The sequence below is a fragment of the Amborella trichopoda genome, chromosome 6, assembly GCF_054954075.1.
Source record: "Amborella trichopoda isolate Santa Cruz 75 chromosome 6, AtrichopodaSantaCruz75HAP2 v2.0, whole genome shotgun sequence".
Taxonomy (NCBI): domain Eukaryota; kingdom Viridiplantae; phylum Streptophyta; class Magnoliopsida; order Amborellales; family Amborellaceae; genus Amborella; species Amborella trichopoda.
Window position 1 is genome coordinate 42,163,516 of NC_142341.1, and position 20,354 is coordinate 42,183,869.

At 33.9% G+C, this 20,354-nt stretch overlaps 1 protein-coding gene across 4 annotated transcripts in view; it reads left to right on the forward strand.

Moving 5' to 3' along the window:
• Positions 1–19,730, forward strand: part of PBS2 (cysteine and histidine-rich domain-containing protein RAR1) — a 36,578-nt gene extending 16,848 nt beyond the window's left edge. The window contains exons 2-5 of one of the 4 annotated variants that reach the window (XR_016058594.1): positions 15,249–15,514; positions 15,631–15,759; positions 15,952–15,993; positions 19,459–19,730. Coding sequence is in view for 2 of the 4 variants with exons in the window: in XM_088870927.1 (XP_088727053.1) it covers positions 14,977–15,131; positions 15,249–15,514; positions 15,631–15,726 (517 nt within the window). In the remaining 2 variants the exon portion in view is untranslated. Of the gene's footprint in view, positions 1–14,976; positions 15,132–15,248; positions 15,515–15,630; positions 15,760–15,951; positions 16,250–19,458 lie in introns of those variants that run through there. The other 3 variants (XR_016058593.1, XM_088870927.1, XM_088870925.1) reach the window with 3 other exon arrangements.
• Positions 19,731–20,354: the final 624 nt, after the last annotated feature.

Below are 20,354 nucleotides of genomic sequence, written 5' to 3' on the forward strand. Positions count from 1 at the left end.
CTAAGAATCTTTGAAGGTTTTTCTTATCAAGTATTTGATTAGGAAATTTATCAGCAAATTGGATTGATCGATCAATGGGAATAATTGTGCCATGGTGGATTATGTGTCCTAGAAACCTAATCTTGGTTTTAAATAAAGTAATCTTTTTCGCAGACACTACTAACCCAGCATTCTGGACTGCATGAATAAATGTATTAATATGTTTGATAAGTTGATCTATAGATTCAGAGAAAATCAAGACATCATCAATATATACTATCATGAATTGATGATAAGCATTGAAAACATCATTCATTATTTTTTGAAATTCTGATGGAGCATTTTTTAAACCGAAGGGCATGACATTCCATTCGTATTGGCCAAATGGTACATTAAATGCTGTTTTATATTTATCTTGTTCTTGGATTTGTATTTGCCAATATCCAGACTTCATATCAAATTTAGAGAAGATACAAGCATTAGCAACTCTATCTAATAAATCTTTTTTATTAGGGATAGGATATCTAATCCATCTTAATACTTTATTGAGAGGTTTATAATTTATAACTAATCAAGGAACTCCTCGTTCTTTTTCAGCATTTTTATTAACATAAAAGGCTGCATAGCTCCAAGGTGAGGAGCTTGGTCTTATTAACTTTTTTATTTGGAGATCCTTGATTTCTTTGCGGCACATATCAAGTAAGCTAGTATTCATATGTATTGGTCTAGCTTTTGTAGGTATTTGGTTTTCATTAAAACCTGGTTCATATGGTAAACTAATACTATGCTTTTTTCTTTTCCAAAAAGCATTGGGATGCTCACTACATATAGAAGTTTCTATTTGTTTTTGTATGCATTTAATTTTTTGTTGAATCAAAGGGTTGTTTATTTGTTCGTCGATATGCTTATATTTAATTTCTTGCTTCAAAGTACAAAGAAATTTTTCCTTATTTTGTAATTGACTTTTGACATTATTTATTTCTTTTAATTTGGGTTTATGTATAAAGTCAAAGTGTATGGGTACATTTTGATAATTAGAAGATATTCCTGTTTGATCTATTGATAATGGATATAAAAGGGTAAGGAATGGAACTCCAAGTATAACTGCTTGGCTTAACCCTTTAACCATTATAAAAGGTGTATTAATACATTGATGATTATTACAAACAGAAGCATTTGATAATTTATAACTTATAAACAATCTACTTCCATCTGCTGTATTCAATATTTGAGTTGTCCTATCAAAATATTTTGAAGGTACTAGACCTTCATTGATGCAATTCAGGTCAGCACCTGAGTCTATTAAAGCTGAAGTTTCAAAACTATAATCTTTTGCAACTATAATTTTGATTTGGACAAACCAATTTTGAATTAGTATTTTATCTATTAAATTGACTGAAGGGATAGTTATCAGATAAGGTTTCTTTTCTGATGTTTCTGGAATCTCTTCTGGTTCTTCAATTTCTGATTTGAAACAAGAAATCAAAGAAATTAAGAAAGAAGTATTTCAATTAACAAAGAGAATTACAACTCTAGAATTACAACAAATATCTCCACAAGACACAGATACAGATGAAATGCTCTTTTCAGGAGGATGTGTACTAGCAGTTGTAGTTTCATCCGTGCTAATATAGGTTTTTTCTTCCAAAGTTTGAAGATTAAATGAAAATAAATTTCATATTGGAGACAATAATAAATCCTTAATGGATCAATTAATAGCCAAACTAGCTCAGCTAGATATTAAAGGAATACCATCTCCCAAAATTACTATTCCTACACCAAATATACCTAGTGCAACATCTGAATCTTCAGACAAAGGCAAAGCTAAAATCCCAGAGCATGAGACAATGATGCTCCAAGAAGAACCAATAATAGAAGATACTATCCAAAACCAAGAAAATGCATTTATGGATACCACTCCTATTGATCTGAATAGAATAACTTACGGAAAAAATTGGAAACCAATTACTGCTCTTCCATATCATAAAAGACCTACACCTGTTGACATTCAACTGGAAGAGGATGCTATACAACAAGTAATATTATACTCAGGAAGATCAATAGTCAATTGGACAATAGATGGTTTATCTGAATTAAAGATTTTAGATGTCATGAGACATATGACAATGTTTGCCTCTGCAAATAAAATGGCAGGCAACCCAGATCAAGAGGTTGCAAAAGCAATAGTTAATGGATTTACTGGCTGGTTAAGAGGATGGTGGGATTTTTATGTAGATGATGAAACAAAAAATAGAATCCTCACCAATACTAGACAATGGACCGCCAGAAATGAACAAAATCAAGAAATAATTTATACGGAAAGTGATGCCGTCAATACTTTAATATATACCATTACACTTCACTTTGTAGGCAGTACAACACTGTTAGCAGCAAGATCAGAGGATCTGCTTTCCAATCTTCGCTGTCTTACATTATCTCATTATAAATGGTATAAAGATGTATTTTTCTCACGATTATTAATACGAGAAGACTGTCAACTAGACCACTGGAAAGAGAAATTCATAGCTGGTCTACCATATTTATTTGCTGAAAAAGTCAAGGAAAGACTTAGGAAAAAACATAATGGAATCATTATATATTCATCATATACACTTGGAGAACTTTCAGCAGAAATATGTGTTGAAGGCTTAGCTTTATGCACAGATATGAAACTCAAAAAACAATTGGATAAACAACAAATCACGAAGCGTAAAGAACTTGGTGATTTTTGTGAACAATTTGGATATTACCTTGATAGAAAAAATATGCCTAAAAAACTCTATTAGAAAAAGAAAAAATATAAAAAGGACAAGTATAAATCCAAATCTGATAAAGTCCATAAACAATACAAAAAATCTAAAAGAAAACTTATCAATAAATTTTCTCCAAATACAAAACATAAAAGAAAACTTTCAGTATGTTATAAATGTGGAAAGGTTGGTCATTATAAACATCAATGTAAATTAAAAAAGAAAATAGAGTCATTACACTTAGATGATACAATTAAAACAAAATTATATAATATCATCAATTATGATGCTACATCTTCAGATTCTTCTTCCGACTCTCATATAGAAAATATACATGATGATGATCTATTATGGACAGACTCATCTGACTCTTCCAATATGTCAACAGACTCGGAATCATCAAAAGATAATGATTGTAGCTTTCCCATACCTTCACATAATCTTCATACACTTACCCAAGAAGATAATCTCATCTTAGACATTCTTGAAAAAATTACTGATCCAGATGCAAAAAGATCTGTGATTACCCAATTCATTTCGATAACTAAAAATAAAGCAAAAACACCTCCCATCAATAAATCTTCTGATGAAAACAATTTTGCTTCAATAATGAAGAGAGTAGGTGAACAACATACTTCTCAACAAAAAGAACCTTCAATTTCTGATTTGAAACAAGAAATCAAAGAAATTAAGAAAGAAGTATTTCAATTAAAAAAGAGAATTACAACTCTAGAATTACAACAAATATCTCCACAAGACACAGATATAGGTGAAATAGATTTTGATCAAATCATAATGGAAGAACCAGAAGAGATTCCAGAAACATCAGAAAAGAAACCTTAACTGATAAATATCCCTTCAGTCAATTTAATAGATAAAATACTAATTCAAAAATGGTTTGTCCTAGTCAAAATTATAGTTGCAAAAGATTATAGTTTTGAAACTTCAGCTTTAATAGACTCAGGTGCTGACCTGAATTGCATCAATGAAGGTCTAGTACCTTCAAAATATTTTGATAAGACAACTCAAATATTGAATACAGCAGATGGAAGTAGATTGTTTATAAATTATAAGTTATCAAATGCTTCTGTTTGTAATAATCATCAATGTATTAATACACCTTTTATAATGGTTAAAGAGTTCAGCCAAGCAGTTATACTTGGAGTTCCATTCCTTACCCTTTTATATCCATTATCAATAGATCAAACAGGAATATCTTCTAATTATCAAAATGTACCCATACACTTTGACTTTATACATAAACCCAAATTAAAAGAAATAAATAATGTCAAAAGTCAATTACAAAATAAAGAAAAATTTATTTGTACTTTGAAGCAAGAAATTAAATATAAGCATATCGAAGAACAAATAAACAATCCTTTGATATAACAAAAAATTGAATGCATACAAAAACAAATAGAAACTTCTATATGTAGTGAGCATCCCAATGCTTTTTGGGAAAGAAAAAAGCATAGTATTAGTTTACCATTTGAACCAGGTTTTAATGAAAACCAAATACCTACAAAAGCTAGACCAATACAGATGAATACTAACTTACTTCATATGTACCGCAAAGAAATCAAGGATCTCCAAATAAAAAAGTTAATAAGACCAAGCTCCTCACCTTGGAGCTGTGCAGCCTTTTATGTTAATAAAAATGCTGAAAAAGAACGAGGAGTTCCTCTATTAGTTATAAATTATAAACCTCTCAATAAAGTATTGAGATGGATTAGATATCCTATCCCTAGTAAAAAAGATTTATTAGATAGAGTTGCTAATGCTTGTATCTTCTCTAAATTTGATATGAAGTCTGGATATTGGCAAATACAAATCCAAGAACAAGATAAATATAAAACAGCATTTAATGTACCATTTGGCCAATACGAATGGAATGTCATGCCCTTCGGTTTAAAAAATGCTCCATCAGAATTTCAAAAAATAATGAATGATGTTTTCAATGCTTATCATCAATTCATGATAGTATATATTGATGATGTCTTAATTTTCTCTGAATCTATAGATCAACATATCAAACATATTAATACATTTATTCATGCAGTCCAGAATGCTGGGTTAGTAGTGTCTGCGAAAAAGATTACTTTATTCAAAACCAAGATTAGGTTTCTAGGACACATAATCCACCATGGCACAATTATTCCCATTGATCGATCAATCCAATTTGCTGATAAATTTCCTAATCAAATACTTGATAAGAAAAACCTTCAAAGATTCTTAGGATGTTTAAATTATGTTAGCGATTTTTATCCTAATCTTGCCATAGCCTATATGATAGACTCAAAAAGAGTCCTCCACCATGGACAAATATCTATACTCGTGTAGTACAAATAATCAAACAAAAGGTAAAAACTCTTGTTTGCCTTTCTCTTCCTCATCCTACGGCGTTCAAAATTATAGAATGCGACGCCTCTGATATAGGCTTGGGTGGTATTCTCAAACAAAGGATTGAGACAAAACAAGAACTACTCGGGTATACTTTTAAACCTTGGAATCCCACACAAAAAAATTATTCAATGGTTAAAAAAGAATTATTAGCCATTGTTCATTGTGTCACAAAATTTCATAGTGACATTCTTAATCAATCATTTCTTATACGAACTGACTGCAAAGCAGCCAAAGATATTTTGCAAAAAGATGTTCAAAATTTAGTTTCTAAACAAATATTTGCTCGCTGGCAGGCTATCTTGTCCGCCTTTGATTTTTCCATCGAACACCTTCCCGGGTCTTCTAATTCCTTGCCTGATTTCTTAACCCGTGAATTTTTGCAAGGGGGGCAACACTGACAGCAACGACGAATCACTTTTGTCCCTTGCATTACAGCTGTTCGAAGAAAATAGAAATAATAATATTTCACTTTCACCTCACCTATAATGGGTTCTCGTAGCACTTCTCGCCACGATAAACGCCCAATGACCAATATAATACCATTCGAAGGAGAACCTTCGCCTTTGGCAATCCGTTCGCCTTCACACTCTCCTATGCATCAAATAACCTATCCCGAAGCAACTGCTTCAAATCCCATATATTCTCCAGCCCAGTCTAAGTCTGCTTCAAGACCTAATATACCAAGATCCTCATATATTGAACGAGCTTACCTCGTGGATATTACTATTGATGAACAACACATCAATACAGATCCTATAAAACTTGCTCCATTATATCTGCTCAATCACTTAAACCCAACCAATGGTGTAAAAACCAGAGAGTACTATGAAGCCATCCTTATGGAAACGGGATCCATTTCCGTTATCCATTATTACCAACAAAATACCAGAGTCATTGCGTACTCAAAGGTTCAAATCAAAAACTTACTTTCCTATGATGAGTGGGGTTGTAATCCCGCGCAAGGAAAGAAATTGCATAACCCAGATTTCTCTTATAAATACTTTAAGTATGCCGAATATATTGAAGCCTGGCATAAGTTCTTTTACTACCAAAATCCAAATAACACACACAGCTGGTACATACAGTTCCGGCTACCTATTTTTGAAAGATTCCCCACATGGTTTAAAAACTGGTTCTTAGTGTGGGGCTCAACATCTTCAATCTTACCTCCTGCTTTCAAAACAGTGCAGGAACAATTCAAGGAATACTATAATATTGATACTACCATTGATATTCACCTATACTTCATGGCCTTGTACCAAATCCCATGGATTATGAAATGGGACTATACCATCTCAGTCAATAATACTACTGACTACACCTATATTCCCCGACTAAGAAAAACTATCTCTGTAAAATGGTGGGACATATTCAATATGGATCCCACAACAATCACACCCAAAAGAATACCTCAGCAAACACCTCAACACCAACCAAGCCCAAATACTGCCAACACCTCTTTTGATTTCCCAACTTATTTGAGAAATATGCTCCAGTCCAACCCCAATGTCTCAAAGGAAGCCTTAGGAGCAACAAATGAAAGAAATATTTGCTGAAGCGGAAAGAAAACCAGTTTCTTCTGAAGAAACTGTACAATCTTCCCCTTTACACACCAATCAGTACTTGCAACTTCCTGCAACAGATCCGGATGACGAAACAGATCCAGAATAAGATGATCCGAATGAATTAGCCAGAGACCTTGAAGAATATCCTTAGTAATATTATCACCAATAGTTGATTCCAGAAGATTCCAGAGAAAAGCCTCACCGACATATACGCCAAAAGAAGATGCTCTCACCGACATATACGTCAAAAGAAGATGCTCTCACCGACATGTACGCCAAAAGAAGATGCCATCACCGACATATAGTCCAAAAAAGTTACTGTAGCCACTTGCATATAATCCAAAAAAGCACTGTAGCCATGATTAGAAAAAACAAGACGAAACACTGTACAAAGATGCTTTTTCCTTTTTTGTTTTTTGTCTTTTGTCTTTTGGTCTCATCTTTTGTCAACATCATCTTTAATCCTTTGTCCTCTTCCTCTTTTGTCTTCGTCCTCTTTGCTTCCTCATGAAGCCCTCCCTTATAAAAGGAAGCCTCTTCCCTCTCATTCGGCAGAGGTCGTTCACTCCCCTGAGAGAGGTCACTCACTCCTCAGCTGCTCCTCTTCGCTCCTCTCTGCTTCTCTCCGCTCCTCTCCTCTCTGCTCCTCTCAACTAATATTTCTCTTTCATCTCCGAAGATAAAGAATATCAACAATCAAGAGCTATCCTGACCTTCATAGCTCCATAATCAAATACCAGGTTCTATCTCTCTTCTCTATTCTTGATATGTGTGACTGCAATATAAACTCTCTTCCTTCATATTGCCCGCAACACTGGAAACTCTTTTCCAGTTACTGCATCTGTAAACAGTAAGTCTACTGTTTTCAAAATCCCTTTTTCTCTGTCTATTTTTGCTCTATCTATCTTTGTTCCTATCTATCTTTGTTTATTTCTCGGTTTGTCTGTAATAGCTTGTATTTGTCTGTAATATCTTGTATTAGTCTGTAATAGTTGGTATCAGTGTAACTGTACTATGTTTGTGGCTTAAACAGTTTGTAATCATATACTTTGATTAATACAGTGTGACGTTTATCAGTTTGTCTCAGATGTTTTAATATATTTAGCATGCAGTTTAAAATCTTATTTAATGTAAAAATTGGAGATTTAAATTATGCTCAATGGTTTGTTATTGATATATCAATCATACCCCTTTTTTGCATAATCCTTTTCATTCCCAATTATTATAAAATTCTGCAAGAACTTATTAAATATAATAGTCTAATATTTACATATTTAATCTAGAACATCTCTAGATCCATAATTACCACCTTATACTCTAACAAATGTTATAAATAGGATCGGACTGTAGATCCTGGGCGTTTTGGTATCAGAGCCAAACAGTAAGACTGTGCAAACAGTAAGACTGTGCAAACAGTTACACTGTAACAAACAGCAATACTGTTCTTAACAGTAAACTGTAAGAGGTAAAAGTTACACTATTACTGTAGAAACCGATTTAAATTTACATCTAAAAAAGTTGGTCCGAGAGTTAAGACAAGAGACGAAAGGACAAGTCTAGGCAAAGTATCCGCCAAGGTCAGGAAGAGCCGCTTAGGGGAACACGTTGGACCCTTGATCGTCCAGATTGTCATTATCCGCAACCTACAGATGGCAAATTTAATTAGGAATCTTAAAAGTAATAATGCAACTTCATCTCAAACACTTAGAGTTAAAAATAAGGAACAGATCATAATAAATGACATTGAAGATCACATTCAGAATTGGAATATTCCCAAGGTACCAATAACAGATATCTATCATACAGGATCATTTAAATTTAAAATGGGTTATGCTATAAAGGCAGTAGAAGAAAGCTTGTCTGTTACACAAAATCAGGAAGACTTTCAACTACTATCCAAACAAGTTATTGAAAAACATAAGGAAAATCATTACAAATATTTACACATTGGCCTTATTCAAATAGCCATTAAACCTTTAACCCGATTAGGGTTAAACACTTCAGTGCTTGTATGCTTAAGAGATACAAGACACAATAATTTCACTGATTCACTTCTAGGTATGGTTGAATCCAGCCTATGCAGTGGACCAATATATTTTAACTGTTTTTCGAATTTTTCAGTTTCTTTAACTGACCCAAATATCTTAGATATACTATCAATAAATCTGAAAACCCATGGATTTAATATGCTACATGGTTCCCAGAACTTAGCCATAGTATACAGAATATATTATAAAGTAATGAATACTCTTTGTCCTAATATTATGAGAATGGATAAAAAAGATCAAACCATATTATTTCAAACAAATATGGAAAAATCCCATACTATTGTACCTAAAACAATTAAATGGTCAGATATTGTTTTACCACAATCTTGGGCATTGCAACATGTAAATCAACCCCAAGAAGTACCAAGTCATAATATTCCAAATCAGATAATTGAGCATCCAGATGGAAATATTGAAATAAAATTCCAACAATCTCAAATACAGGATGACATAAATGTGAATAGGAAAAGAAATAAAAAACCAATAATACCAAGTAGAAAATATTGTTCTACTACTCCTGATGTCATTATACTTCCTCCTCCTTCTCAATCTTCTTCTTCTCAAACAATACCTTACTCGGATTTGCAATTCCAAGGGATAAGAAGAACAGCCGATCATGTTGTTCTCCCTACATATACTCCTGAGCCAAGTATAGAAGAATTTCAAATATTAACATTACAAATCGAGGACAATCTTTATACTGATGAACGAATAACAGCCTATTTAGCATCCAATAATATATATACGGATGAACAAATGGCAGCCTATTTAGCAGCCAAATTAGAAAGGAAAGCAGAAAGAAAGAAGAAGAAAATCAATACTGAATATATTAAGCAAGATTATATTTCAGATGAAAATAAACAAATTAGAGAATGGTATATTGCAACAGTACCATTAAAATTAAGAGGATTATTACAGGCGAAATATAATAAATTTCTCAAAAAAGAAAGAGAAACAAAAGGATATTTTATATGGTTAAAAGAAAAATATCAAGATCAACTTAATATCCCTTCATTTAATCTTCAAACTTTGGAAGAAAAAACCTATATTAGCACGGATGGAACTACAACTGCTAGTACACATCCTCCTGAAAAGAGCATAATACTTAAAGGAGTTACTCCATCAAATAAAGGAGAACCACCTCAATCTTTATATGATATCATTGCTACTCCATATAAAGTCTTACCTAAAGAACTTGGTAAGAAACAAGAATTAATCCCTCATATTGTAGAACAAAATAATTATACAAATTTATATATGCAATCTTTAGGAAAACAGGCAGAACGAATAGAAAGAATAGTGTCAAAAGAAAAAATAGTTCCTTCTCCTCCTAAAGCAGTTTTGTTCAAACCACCTCCAGAATTAAATAAAAATAAATTTCATATTGGAGACAATAATAAATCCTTAATGGATCAATTAATAGCCAAACTTGCTCAGCTAGATATTAAAGGAATACCATCTCCCAAAATTACTATTCCTACACCAAATATACCTAGTGCAACATCTGAATCTTCAGACAAAGGCAAAGCTAAAATCCCAGAGCATGAGACAATGATGCTCCAAGAAGAACCAATAATAGAAGATACTATCCAAAACCAAGAAAATGCATTTATGGATACCACTCCTATTGATCTGAATAGAATAACTTATGGAAAAAATTGGAAACCAATTACTGCTCTTCCATATCATAAAAGACCTACACCTGTTGACATTCAACTGGAAGAGGATGCTATACAACAAGTAGTATCATACTCAGGAAGATCAATAGTCAATTGGACAATAGATGGTTTATCTGAATTAAAGATTTTAGATGTCATGAGACATATGACAATGCTTGCCTCTGCAAATAAAATGGCAGGCAACCCAGATCAAGAGGTTGCAAAAGCAATAGTTAATGGATTTACTGGCTGGTTAAGAAGATGGTGGGATTTTTATGTAGATGATGAAACAAAAAATAGAATCCTCACCAATACTAGACAATGGACCGCCGGAAATGAACAAAATCAAGAAATAATTTATACGGAAAGTGATGCCGTCAATACTTTAATATATACCATTACACTTCACTTTGTAGGCAGTACAGCACTGTTAGCAGCAAGATCAGAGGATCTGCTTTCCAATCTTCATTGTCCTACATTATCTCATTATAAATGGTATAAAGATGTATTTTTCTCACGATTATTAATACGAGAAGACTGTCAACTAGACCACTGGAAAGAGAATATATATATATATATATATATATATATATATATATATATATGGGTGTGGTTTCCACAAGGTTGCAACCTTAAACAATCCAATTAAGGCTCACCTCCAAATTTTTATCATAATAAGTAATTTTGTGAAAAAATTCTTAGGATTATCTCAAAATCTATATTTATATCTAATTATAAAATTTTAAACTCCAAAAATGGTTAAAATCAAGCAGATATATAAACATATGAAAATCTTGAAAATGGACGATCTAGATAATGTATTGCAAGATGCACTATTTCTGAGACTCAAAATCTTTTTTTTCTTTCATATTCATATATCTTGATGTCGAGATGATCTATTAGAGGTTTTTTCAACATTAAAACAACCTTTTCCAATGGATTTTTGAGGTGCATCTGTAATTCTACATTTTAAGGTTGCAACCTTATATAAATTTTTCCCTATATATATGTATATATATATATATATATATATATATATATATATATATATATATATATATATATATATGGAAAAGTCTTTCCATATATAGGCGAAAATGAATAGTGATTTCGTCTACCTTCATCACCGTCCAAATTTTATCGTGCAGTCATGATTGTACGGTAGTGTTTTATTTTTCATTTTTTTTTTTACAAATTGGAATGACTTGAAATTTAGAGGGTATGTACATCTTACTGAGATGCATCTAATAAAAATATAAAAAGCATTATCCTCTAACAATAAATTGACCAAAATACCCCCGAAACTTTTCCGAAGTATTTTGGTCAATTGTTTTCATGTAAAATATTTTTTTTATAATTTTCGAAGATTTCCCTATTTTTGATGAATACACTCTCCAAATTTTATGTCATTCCGATTTGTAGAAAAAAAATAAAAAGTAAAACACTACCGGACAATCGTGACTACGCGATGAACTAGGACGGTGTTGCCTATAGGCGTTGCGTAGTGTTTTCTTTTATATATATATATATATATAGGGATAATCTAAACTTCACAACCCTTCAAATTACAAAGGTTGAAGATAGAGAGAGTTATGAAGGGTGGATTTATTAATTTTGTAGTCTATTTTTTAAAAAAAGTTACTTTTGTGGGGCAATTTTGTGGATATTACTACATGACAAAGGTTACTTTTGTCATCTCCATAAGGGGTAAAGTTAAAATTTTAACTGAAAGATAAGGACACTCTACAAATAAAGTTCCAAGACACTAACTTCCAAAATGCCATTATACTTTTGTGAAAATTTCAAATTTTCTCTTGCTTGATGGTAAAGTTATCTATTTAAATAATTTTTTAATAAAAAAGTAATGATTGTTTTGATAAATACACCCATCACAACCGTTTTAACTTTAACCTTTGTATTTTGAGGGGTTGTTAACTCTAGACAAACCCATATATATATATATATATATATATATATATATATATATATATATATATATATGGTGCGGTTTGTATAGAGCCTAGGCTCTACACAATCAAATTAGAGCCTACCCCAAATAACGTCAAGAAATGTGGTTTCAATATTGAAAATCTTTGTGATAGCTTTAAAATATATTTTCATATCAATTTATGAAGTTGAAAGCTTCAAAAATAGTGTATATCGACATATCTATGATATCTTAAAAATTGCTGGTCTAAAAATGCGTTACAAAATACACTATTTTCAAAACTTGCAATCCATTTTTTTCTCATGTCCATGCACCTTGATATCGAGGTGATCAATTTGAAGAAATTTGGGCACCAGAACAACCTCTTCTCATGAAATTTTTGAGGTAGGCTCAAATTAGATTGTTTAGAGCCTCGGCCCTATATAAACTTTTCGTATATATATATATATATATAAGGAAAACTCTTAAAAACGCCTATAGGTGAACGTGAATAGTGTTTCGCCCCGCTATGGACATGCTATGTCCATGACGGTTTTGCCTTAAAAGCCGCCACGGATCTACGGGAGCCGTGGTGGTTGCCCGTGTTTTTTTGCATGAAAAAATATCACAACAGACCTACTATATCCGTCGCGGTCTTTTAATCCACGCCGTCCAAAAAAATCGGACAGCGCCAAGCCTATGGGCAAGAATATTGTTCATTTTCACCCATAGCATTGCGTAGTGGCTTCCTATATATATATATATATATATATATATATATATATATATATATATATATATATGTTATTATGTTGAAACTTCAAATCTCAACCAATAAATATCTCCAAATTAATAATTAAGCCTTCTACCAATTCCCTATGGACATTGATCGAATTTATTTATTTGAGGTTTTAAGATCCAAATTTAGGTATTTTTGAGCCTCGAAACCCCAATCTGTCATTACTTGTTCAAAAGGTTCAATATAACGCTCATTGACCCCAAAAGCCCCCATACCCCTCGACCAAAACACTTCAATATGTTGGTAATTGATCAAGCCTGCAAAGACCTCAATTAATTGGTTCAAAAGGTCCATAAATATTTGCTATTTCGATAAAAAGAAATTTACAAAGAATGAAACAAAATAAAACAAAATCATACTTGATAGATTGGAAAATAAATGAGTAGATGCTGGAGTAGATTTAAGACCTCAGATGTCCACTTGAGGCTTTGAGAAAGCTCCCTAAAGAGAGAGAGAGTTAACTCACAAAATGCAATGGGCACTCTTGCTTTTTAAGGGGCTGCAAGCAGCTGTTCGGTACTGAAAATGCCAGACACCGCGGGTGGCCTGACACTACCTGACAATTGTTTTTCTTAAGGAAAAAGTTGCCTCCTGTCTAGTGTTTTTAATACCGGACAAGAGGGCACCTCCGTAAAAGAAAAAAAGCGTCGCTAGGGGAAGGGGTGATCCTCATAATTTTTGGGAAAAATGACATCAAATGGTAATATACGGTCAAAAAGGTGTCAATATGTAAAAAGCTCTATCTTTTAAATTGTCGTGGTGCTTTTTTGAGACCTGTCTAGTACAAATCTCGATTCTACTCATAAATATAGGACCTCCAAACCTTTGGTGTTAGTTCTCAGGGGATCTTAGTAACAGGGAGTTTGATAGTGTCTGTCATCGTTTTGGGTACGTTGAGTTAGTTTTCCATTCTGCCAGGGTTGAAATTGTTTTTTGTGGATTTTGATTCCTGTAAATGCCATTTAGGGTCTAAATATCAAGAACATGATCATCGTGCAGCTATTTACTAAGCTTTAGCCTTTCACAACTTCTGGGATCTACTTTGCAAGCTCCAGAATCATTGAAGCTCAACTTTTATGGCAGCTTCTGCATGAATTCCAGGTTAGCTGGGATTCGTGGTATTTTTAGAGGTAATTTGGGAATTCAAGGAGGATTTTACTTGGGATCAGTTTGGATTTGTGAGTTGGCCTTAGTTTAAGAGACCTTCCTTTTTGTTTTCATGCTCACATTAGCTTTGGGGAATCATGTAATGTAACTAGATGGGCTAGGAGAGTCGTCTGCTCTACTTGGATACCTGGAGTCCCATTCGATCTACCCATAAGAAAGGTTATCAATCAGGCACCCGCTTTATTTTGTACCATTGTTAAACATGCCAAACCTTGAACCAGTAGAATGGTTGGTCTAGTTCAAACTGGTTTGACTGGTGATTTGTAAAGATAACTGAAATCTCGCTGTGCCTTGATCTTACTGTAAGATGACTGGTCAGAAGAACTCGAGACTATGGTACTCCCTGACGCTGACTATGGGATTACCCTCTGCACTCTGCAAGCTTAACTGAATACTTTGGACTTTGCATGATTAAAACACCCTGTACAAACTGCCAGTATGATATAGCATACTTGGGTATATTTTACATGTACTATTTGGACTATCCAATATTAAAATTGAATATATATGAAATTTGCTTTTACGTATCTATCTAACTGAGGATTTGTATATATCTGTTCAAATGTGATCTTATCGCGAATTCATGTGACTATAAATATATTTTCCTTCATAATGAAAAGATAGAACTTCTTTTTAGAAGGGAAGTGGTTACCCATTCTGTGTTCTTTTAATGCATGAAGATGCAAGAAAGGTCAACACACAACAGAGAAACCAATAACAAAGGCAGCCCCAAGCCCAAACAAGCCAATCCCTCTCCCATCTTCAAAAATCGATAACAGCAATGTGAATACAACTTGTTCAAGATGCCGTAATGGCTACTACTGCTCTGATCATGGTACTTTTGCATTAAATGTAGCCTACTATCTCCATTGTCTTTTGTCTTATTATTATTATTATTATTTTATTTTCTGTTAATTGTTCTCTATAATAGACTATTTGTTGAAATTACCAGGTTCTCAAAGTAAACTGTATTCCAATCGTCCGACGCCCTCACCAGTGGTGAAAGCTGAGGTGGAATCTAAAGAGTCGCCTCTTACCGAAAGTAAAGAGGTGCAATCAAAAGAGGCTTCTCCTGCCCCTACCAAGGCTATTGACATTAATCAGATTAAGACATGCAGAAACAAAGGTTGTGGAAAGAGCTTTAGGGAAAAAGATAACCATGAAACAGCCTGCGAGTACCATCCAGGCCCTGCAATTTTCCATGACAGGATCAAAGGGGTAGGCCTTATTTTTCTCCCTGGATTTTGTTCTTTATTTTCAAGGGTTTCTTGTGATACACTGCTTGGCCAATTGTGATGATTGTTTACTGATTTTATATGCGGCAATTTTTGCAGTGGAAATGCTGTGATGTTCATTTGAAGGAATTCGATGAGTTCATGGCCATACCCCCTTGCCAGAAGGGGTGGCACAATGCCAATCCAGACGCTTAAAATATCAATATTGGTGAAAGATACAAATAAACTGTAAGTTCTTGGAAGAATGATAGTATTACTGACTTTTTCTTTTTTATGAGAATCATCTTTGATGCTTGTGTCTAATTAATCCAAGTATGAATACTTCATTAGTGAAACTTAACTGCAAAATAGGAAAAAAATGCAGAAAAGAAAAACTGTAATGAAGTTTTCTGGTTCTAATAGTTTTTTGGAATCTGACAGGCCATGACTTCAAGAACATTGCAGTCCTTTTCTTCAAAGCAGGTAGCTAATATATATCTTCAACGTTTTGGAAGAACTAATTTTGGAGTTTCAAAATGCGCCCCTACCTCTTTTTGTCCAAACAAACCCCATTTCTATTGATTTGCTATAAAGTATTATCGTCTGCAATGCTATATAAGAATCGATTTATTTCATAACAGGATGCTTTTTATGGAAAATTCTGGCTCAACTGATTCCCGGTATAGATTGTGTCCACACTAGGCCCTTTAGCTAATGGAAGTGTTTTCTGATTGCCCAAGTTTCTGCATATGGATAGGCATGTTTCTGAGAGTGAATAAGAACCAGACCAGACAGTTAACAAATTACAAGGCCAGACCTACGGTCTATACTTGGCAGTCTGGTGCTACTTAATTAAGAGCAGCATACTGCTACAGGGTTTTGACTGGTTTTAAGCCAAAAAAATGGGGGCTATCCAAGACAAAGACAGCAAGCCTCCCCAAAGGTGGTTAGGTGAACCGAGCCGTCTCGTCTTTCGTGCACTTATTGAAGGCGGCAAATAGGGCTGGGGGTTTGGCCCGGCCCTAAAATGTTGGGCCTGAGCCAGTGCCAGCCCGGGCTTGGACTGACCCTATGGGGACAAGAGCGCCAAGGCTGGCCCAGCCATGTCTGTTGCTACCCTTAGGTGCAAAGAGGCCGATTTGTACTTGGTGATTTCAATTGATTTTTGAGTTGCATGAAAAAGCTAAATATGTTGAAGCCTCTTTTTCTGTCCAATTGGACGAGTATAGCTTAGTTATTAAAGGGAAAATTTTGTGGTCTCAGTGAATACTAGATTACAAATTTATTTATTTTTTTGAAGTCTCCACTTCAGAAACATCTTTTAAAAATAGAAGTGATTGGGATCTCCAATAATGCTCTTAATCTATTGCAATCCCCCCAAACAGAGATTTGGACCATGCATTTCAATGGGTTGAACTTAAAGAGTTGGGAGCTCTTTTAGAGCTCAAAAGCCAATCTTAAATCTTTTATTGGAGAAGGTATTCCAAAAACAAAATATCCACAACAAAGAATTAAGGAAAGAGCATGAAAAACCCCTCCAAACCTATTGCCACCAAAAACTTGAAATCTTAACCGGACAAGCAAAATCCACCAAAAAAAGAAGAAATTGCATGGAGCTCCAAACACTCCAAACCTATTGTCACCTGAAAGTTCGATGAGAAAAACAACTTGAGGGATTTTATTGGCTGAAAATTTTCAAATCATCTTTGATTTAACTGAGATCAATTTGAGAATGTACGTACAAAAGATGCATCTTTGATTTACCTAGTCACCAATCTAAAAATGTATATCTAAAGGATTTTGAGCTCTTAGAACCCCAGTCATCTACCGAATGGATAATTCTGATTATAGGGGTGGCGATGGACCCTGACCCGAGCTAGGACCTAAAGGGTAGACCGACTTGGGTCCGAGTATAGGTCCAAAAATTGGACCCGGCGGGTTGGGTCCAGGTCCAAATCTTGGACCCAAACACTATTCAGGTAGGGTTCTCGATGCAGGTGGGGGTCCCATATTGTATTTTTTAGGTCCCAATTTATGAAATACATTTAATATATAGATATTTTGATTTTTGGGTCGGGTTCGGGTTTGGGTTTGGGTCCAACATTATATTTTAGGGTTTGGGTCTAGGTTCGGTCGGTCTAGGTCCAAGTTTGGGTCTCAATTTTTTTTCTGATCCGTGTTCAGGTCTGGCCAGACGCGACCTAACACGTTGCCACCCCTAACAATTCGAGGTAAATTTCATTAGAGGAAATTGATTTAGACCATATCTGGATTCAATTAAAAATAGGGTGTGCTTTGCTAAGATTGCAACCTTTAACAGTGAAAATAAGGTCCACCTCCAAACTTTTGTTATAAATGTAATTTTGGTGCCAAAAATTCAGGATGATTTAAGAACTTATTTTCATCTCTAGTTATAAAATTTTAAACTCCAAAAATGATTTAAATAAATTAAATCTATAAATGGATGAAAATCTTGAAACAGGACGGTCCAGATAATGTGTCATAAGATACACTATTTTTGGGAATTGAGATTTTTTTTCTTTTCATATTCAAACATTTTGATGTTGAGATGATCAATCAGACGGTTTTACAACGTCAAAATAGCCTTCTCTGGATTTTTGAGACGCACCTTAATTCAGCAATTAAGGTGTCAACCTTTTATAAAATTTTTCCTTAGAAAATAATTTGCAAGTTTTCAGTACAATAAATATGCTAGTGTTTGGGCTGTGAGACCATATCTATTCATCCCTCAGGACCACGAAATATTTTCTCAGAAATCTCGTCCTATAGCAACTAATAAATTCTTAAACAATATTTTTAAAATTAATAAAAATTAGGGTAATTAATGTAAAAATCCAATGTTATGTTTGAAATTAAGAAGTTATTACAATATTTTTATATTTTCTGTTAGGATCCCTTTTTTGTCAAGTTTTTAAGTTTTGCCCAAAATGCCTTTGGCTTGGTTCTTGAAGTATCAACTGCATCCAAATTTGTTTGGAAAAATGAGTCTAGCCTTTAAGTGAAGATTGACTTCTATATGACTAACCTTTTAGTCACCCTCCCCTTCAAGTGCTTCATTAACCTCTTGCAAGTTTCTTGCCATAGTCGGTCTCTCTCTCTCTAATACTTGAAATGTCAGTCTGAGGTTATTATAGAAAAATTTGTCTTAAGTATTCACATCTTTAGTTGACTTCTCACAAAAAAAAAACAATCCACTACTTTTGAGTTTCATATCAAGGGGCATTTCGGGTAGAATAAAAAACTTTAAAGAAAGATGGACAACGTAAAATATGAACAAATTGTATCATTTTTCTAACTCCAAAACTAAAATAGGATTTTTACTATGCCAGAGTACCTTGATTAAGTCGATTTTTTTTAATATTGTCAAACTTTTTTCCTTGTAATTACCACAACTACCCGCGATCAATTTTTTTTTGTGGTCATTGACCACCGTGGCTACTAAAATTATAAGATGAGTGCCCTATGGTGCTTTAAGATCATCCCAGCTGTCTAAAGTCTATTCTGGATGGCTGGGATGTATCGTCAATCCGCCTGTAGTCTTCAGGAAAAACATTAGGGGGATATTAACCGGAGGAACACAATGTAAACCTTGCTCACATATGATGGGTTGATGTGACATGGTTTTCGGAAATTTTAGTGCTCTCATTTAACCACTTGAAGAATCTTCTTTACTGTCTCTGACGCTTACGGTTATAATGATAATGTTGTATTTTGGTCCGTTCGTGTTCGGAGAAGATGGCTTGTTAGACATCATAGCATCAGGTAACCCATAACAATGGAACCATGGAAAAGATTCAAAATTCTTTGAAATTTTTTCTGGTTTTTAAGACAAATCAATGGAAGAAAAAAGATACCATGTAAGGGGGTTTTCCTAATCATCTGAACAAATGGTGATGATTGGTTTTCTGGATTCCGACAATCGAACAGATCCGTATTAGATCGCAAAAAGTGCTTGGAAGTTTTTCTTGACATCAACTATGCCTAAAGCTTCATGGACTACTCTTGACGGAATTCCAGCTTGGAGGCTTTACTGATGCAGAGAGAATCAGATAAAGACTACTACAGCATTTGGATAATCCCATTCTTCTATTTGTGATTCATTCCTCTTTCTTTCTTTTTGACAAAACCAGTCGACGAATCTCTCATTCTTTCCTCTGCAACTTAGTCTAATATCAAATCTCTCATTCCTTTTTTTGGCATTGATTCATTCTATTTCCTGCTCTCTTGCAATCCTTTCACCACCTTCTCCATTCATGGAGAAAGTGGTCGATGGAAATCACAAACTCCCCACATGGCACACATTCTGATTTATGTATGGCAATGATTCGGCGAAAATGCCACACAACCAGTGGTAATTGAGGAGCTTACAAGACGTCGGATGCTTTCCATCCATAAAATTCGTGCACAGAAAATGACCATTGAAGAGCTTCTCGTGTAATTTGTAGAAGGCCCTACTAGAGGATACCAGTCATTTGAAAATCTCTTTCTACCCCAAATTATAAAATTTGAAGATCCTACCGATCAAGTAAAAATCTATAAACACCTGAAAATATTAAAAATTAATAGTTAATTTAAGAGTCGGAATTTTTATTTATTTATTTTCATATCTATATACCTTGAGGTCTGATCAATTGAAAACCTTTTCAATGTTAGAACAACCTTTTTCAATGGGTTTTTAAAATGCCCCTCTCTTATAAAGTTGGTACCTTATGCAAACTTTTTCGTTAAATAAATAAAACGTCCACTCTACGTTGTATATCATTGAAACATTGATGTTCAGTGCTATTATTTTGGCAGATATGATGGTTTAAATACGTATCCGA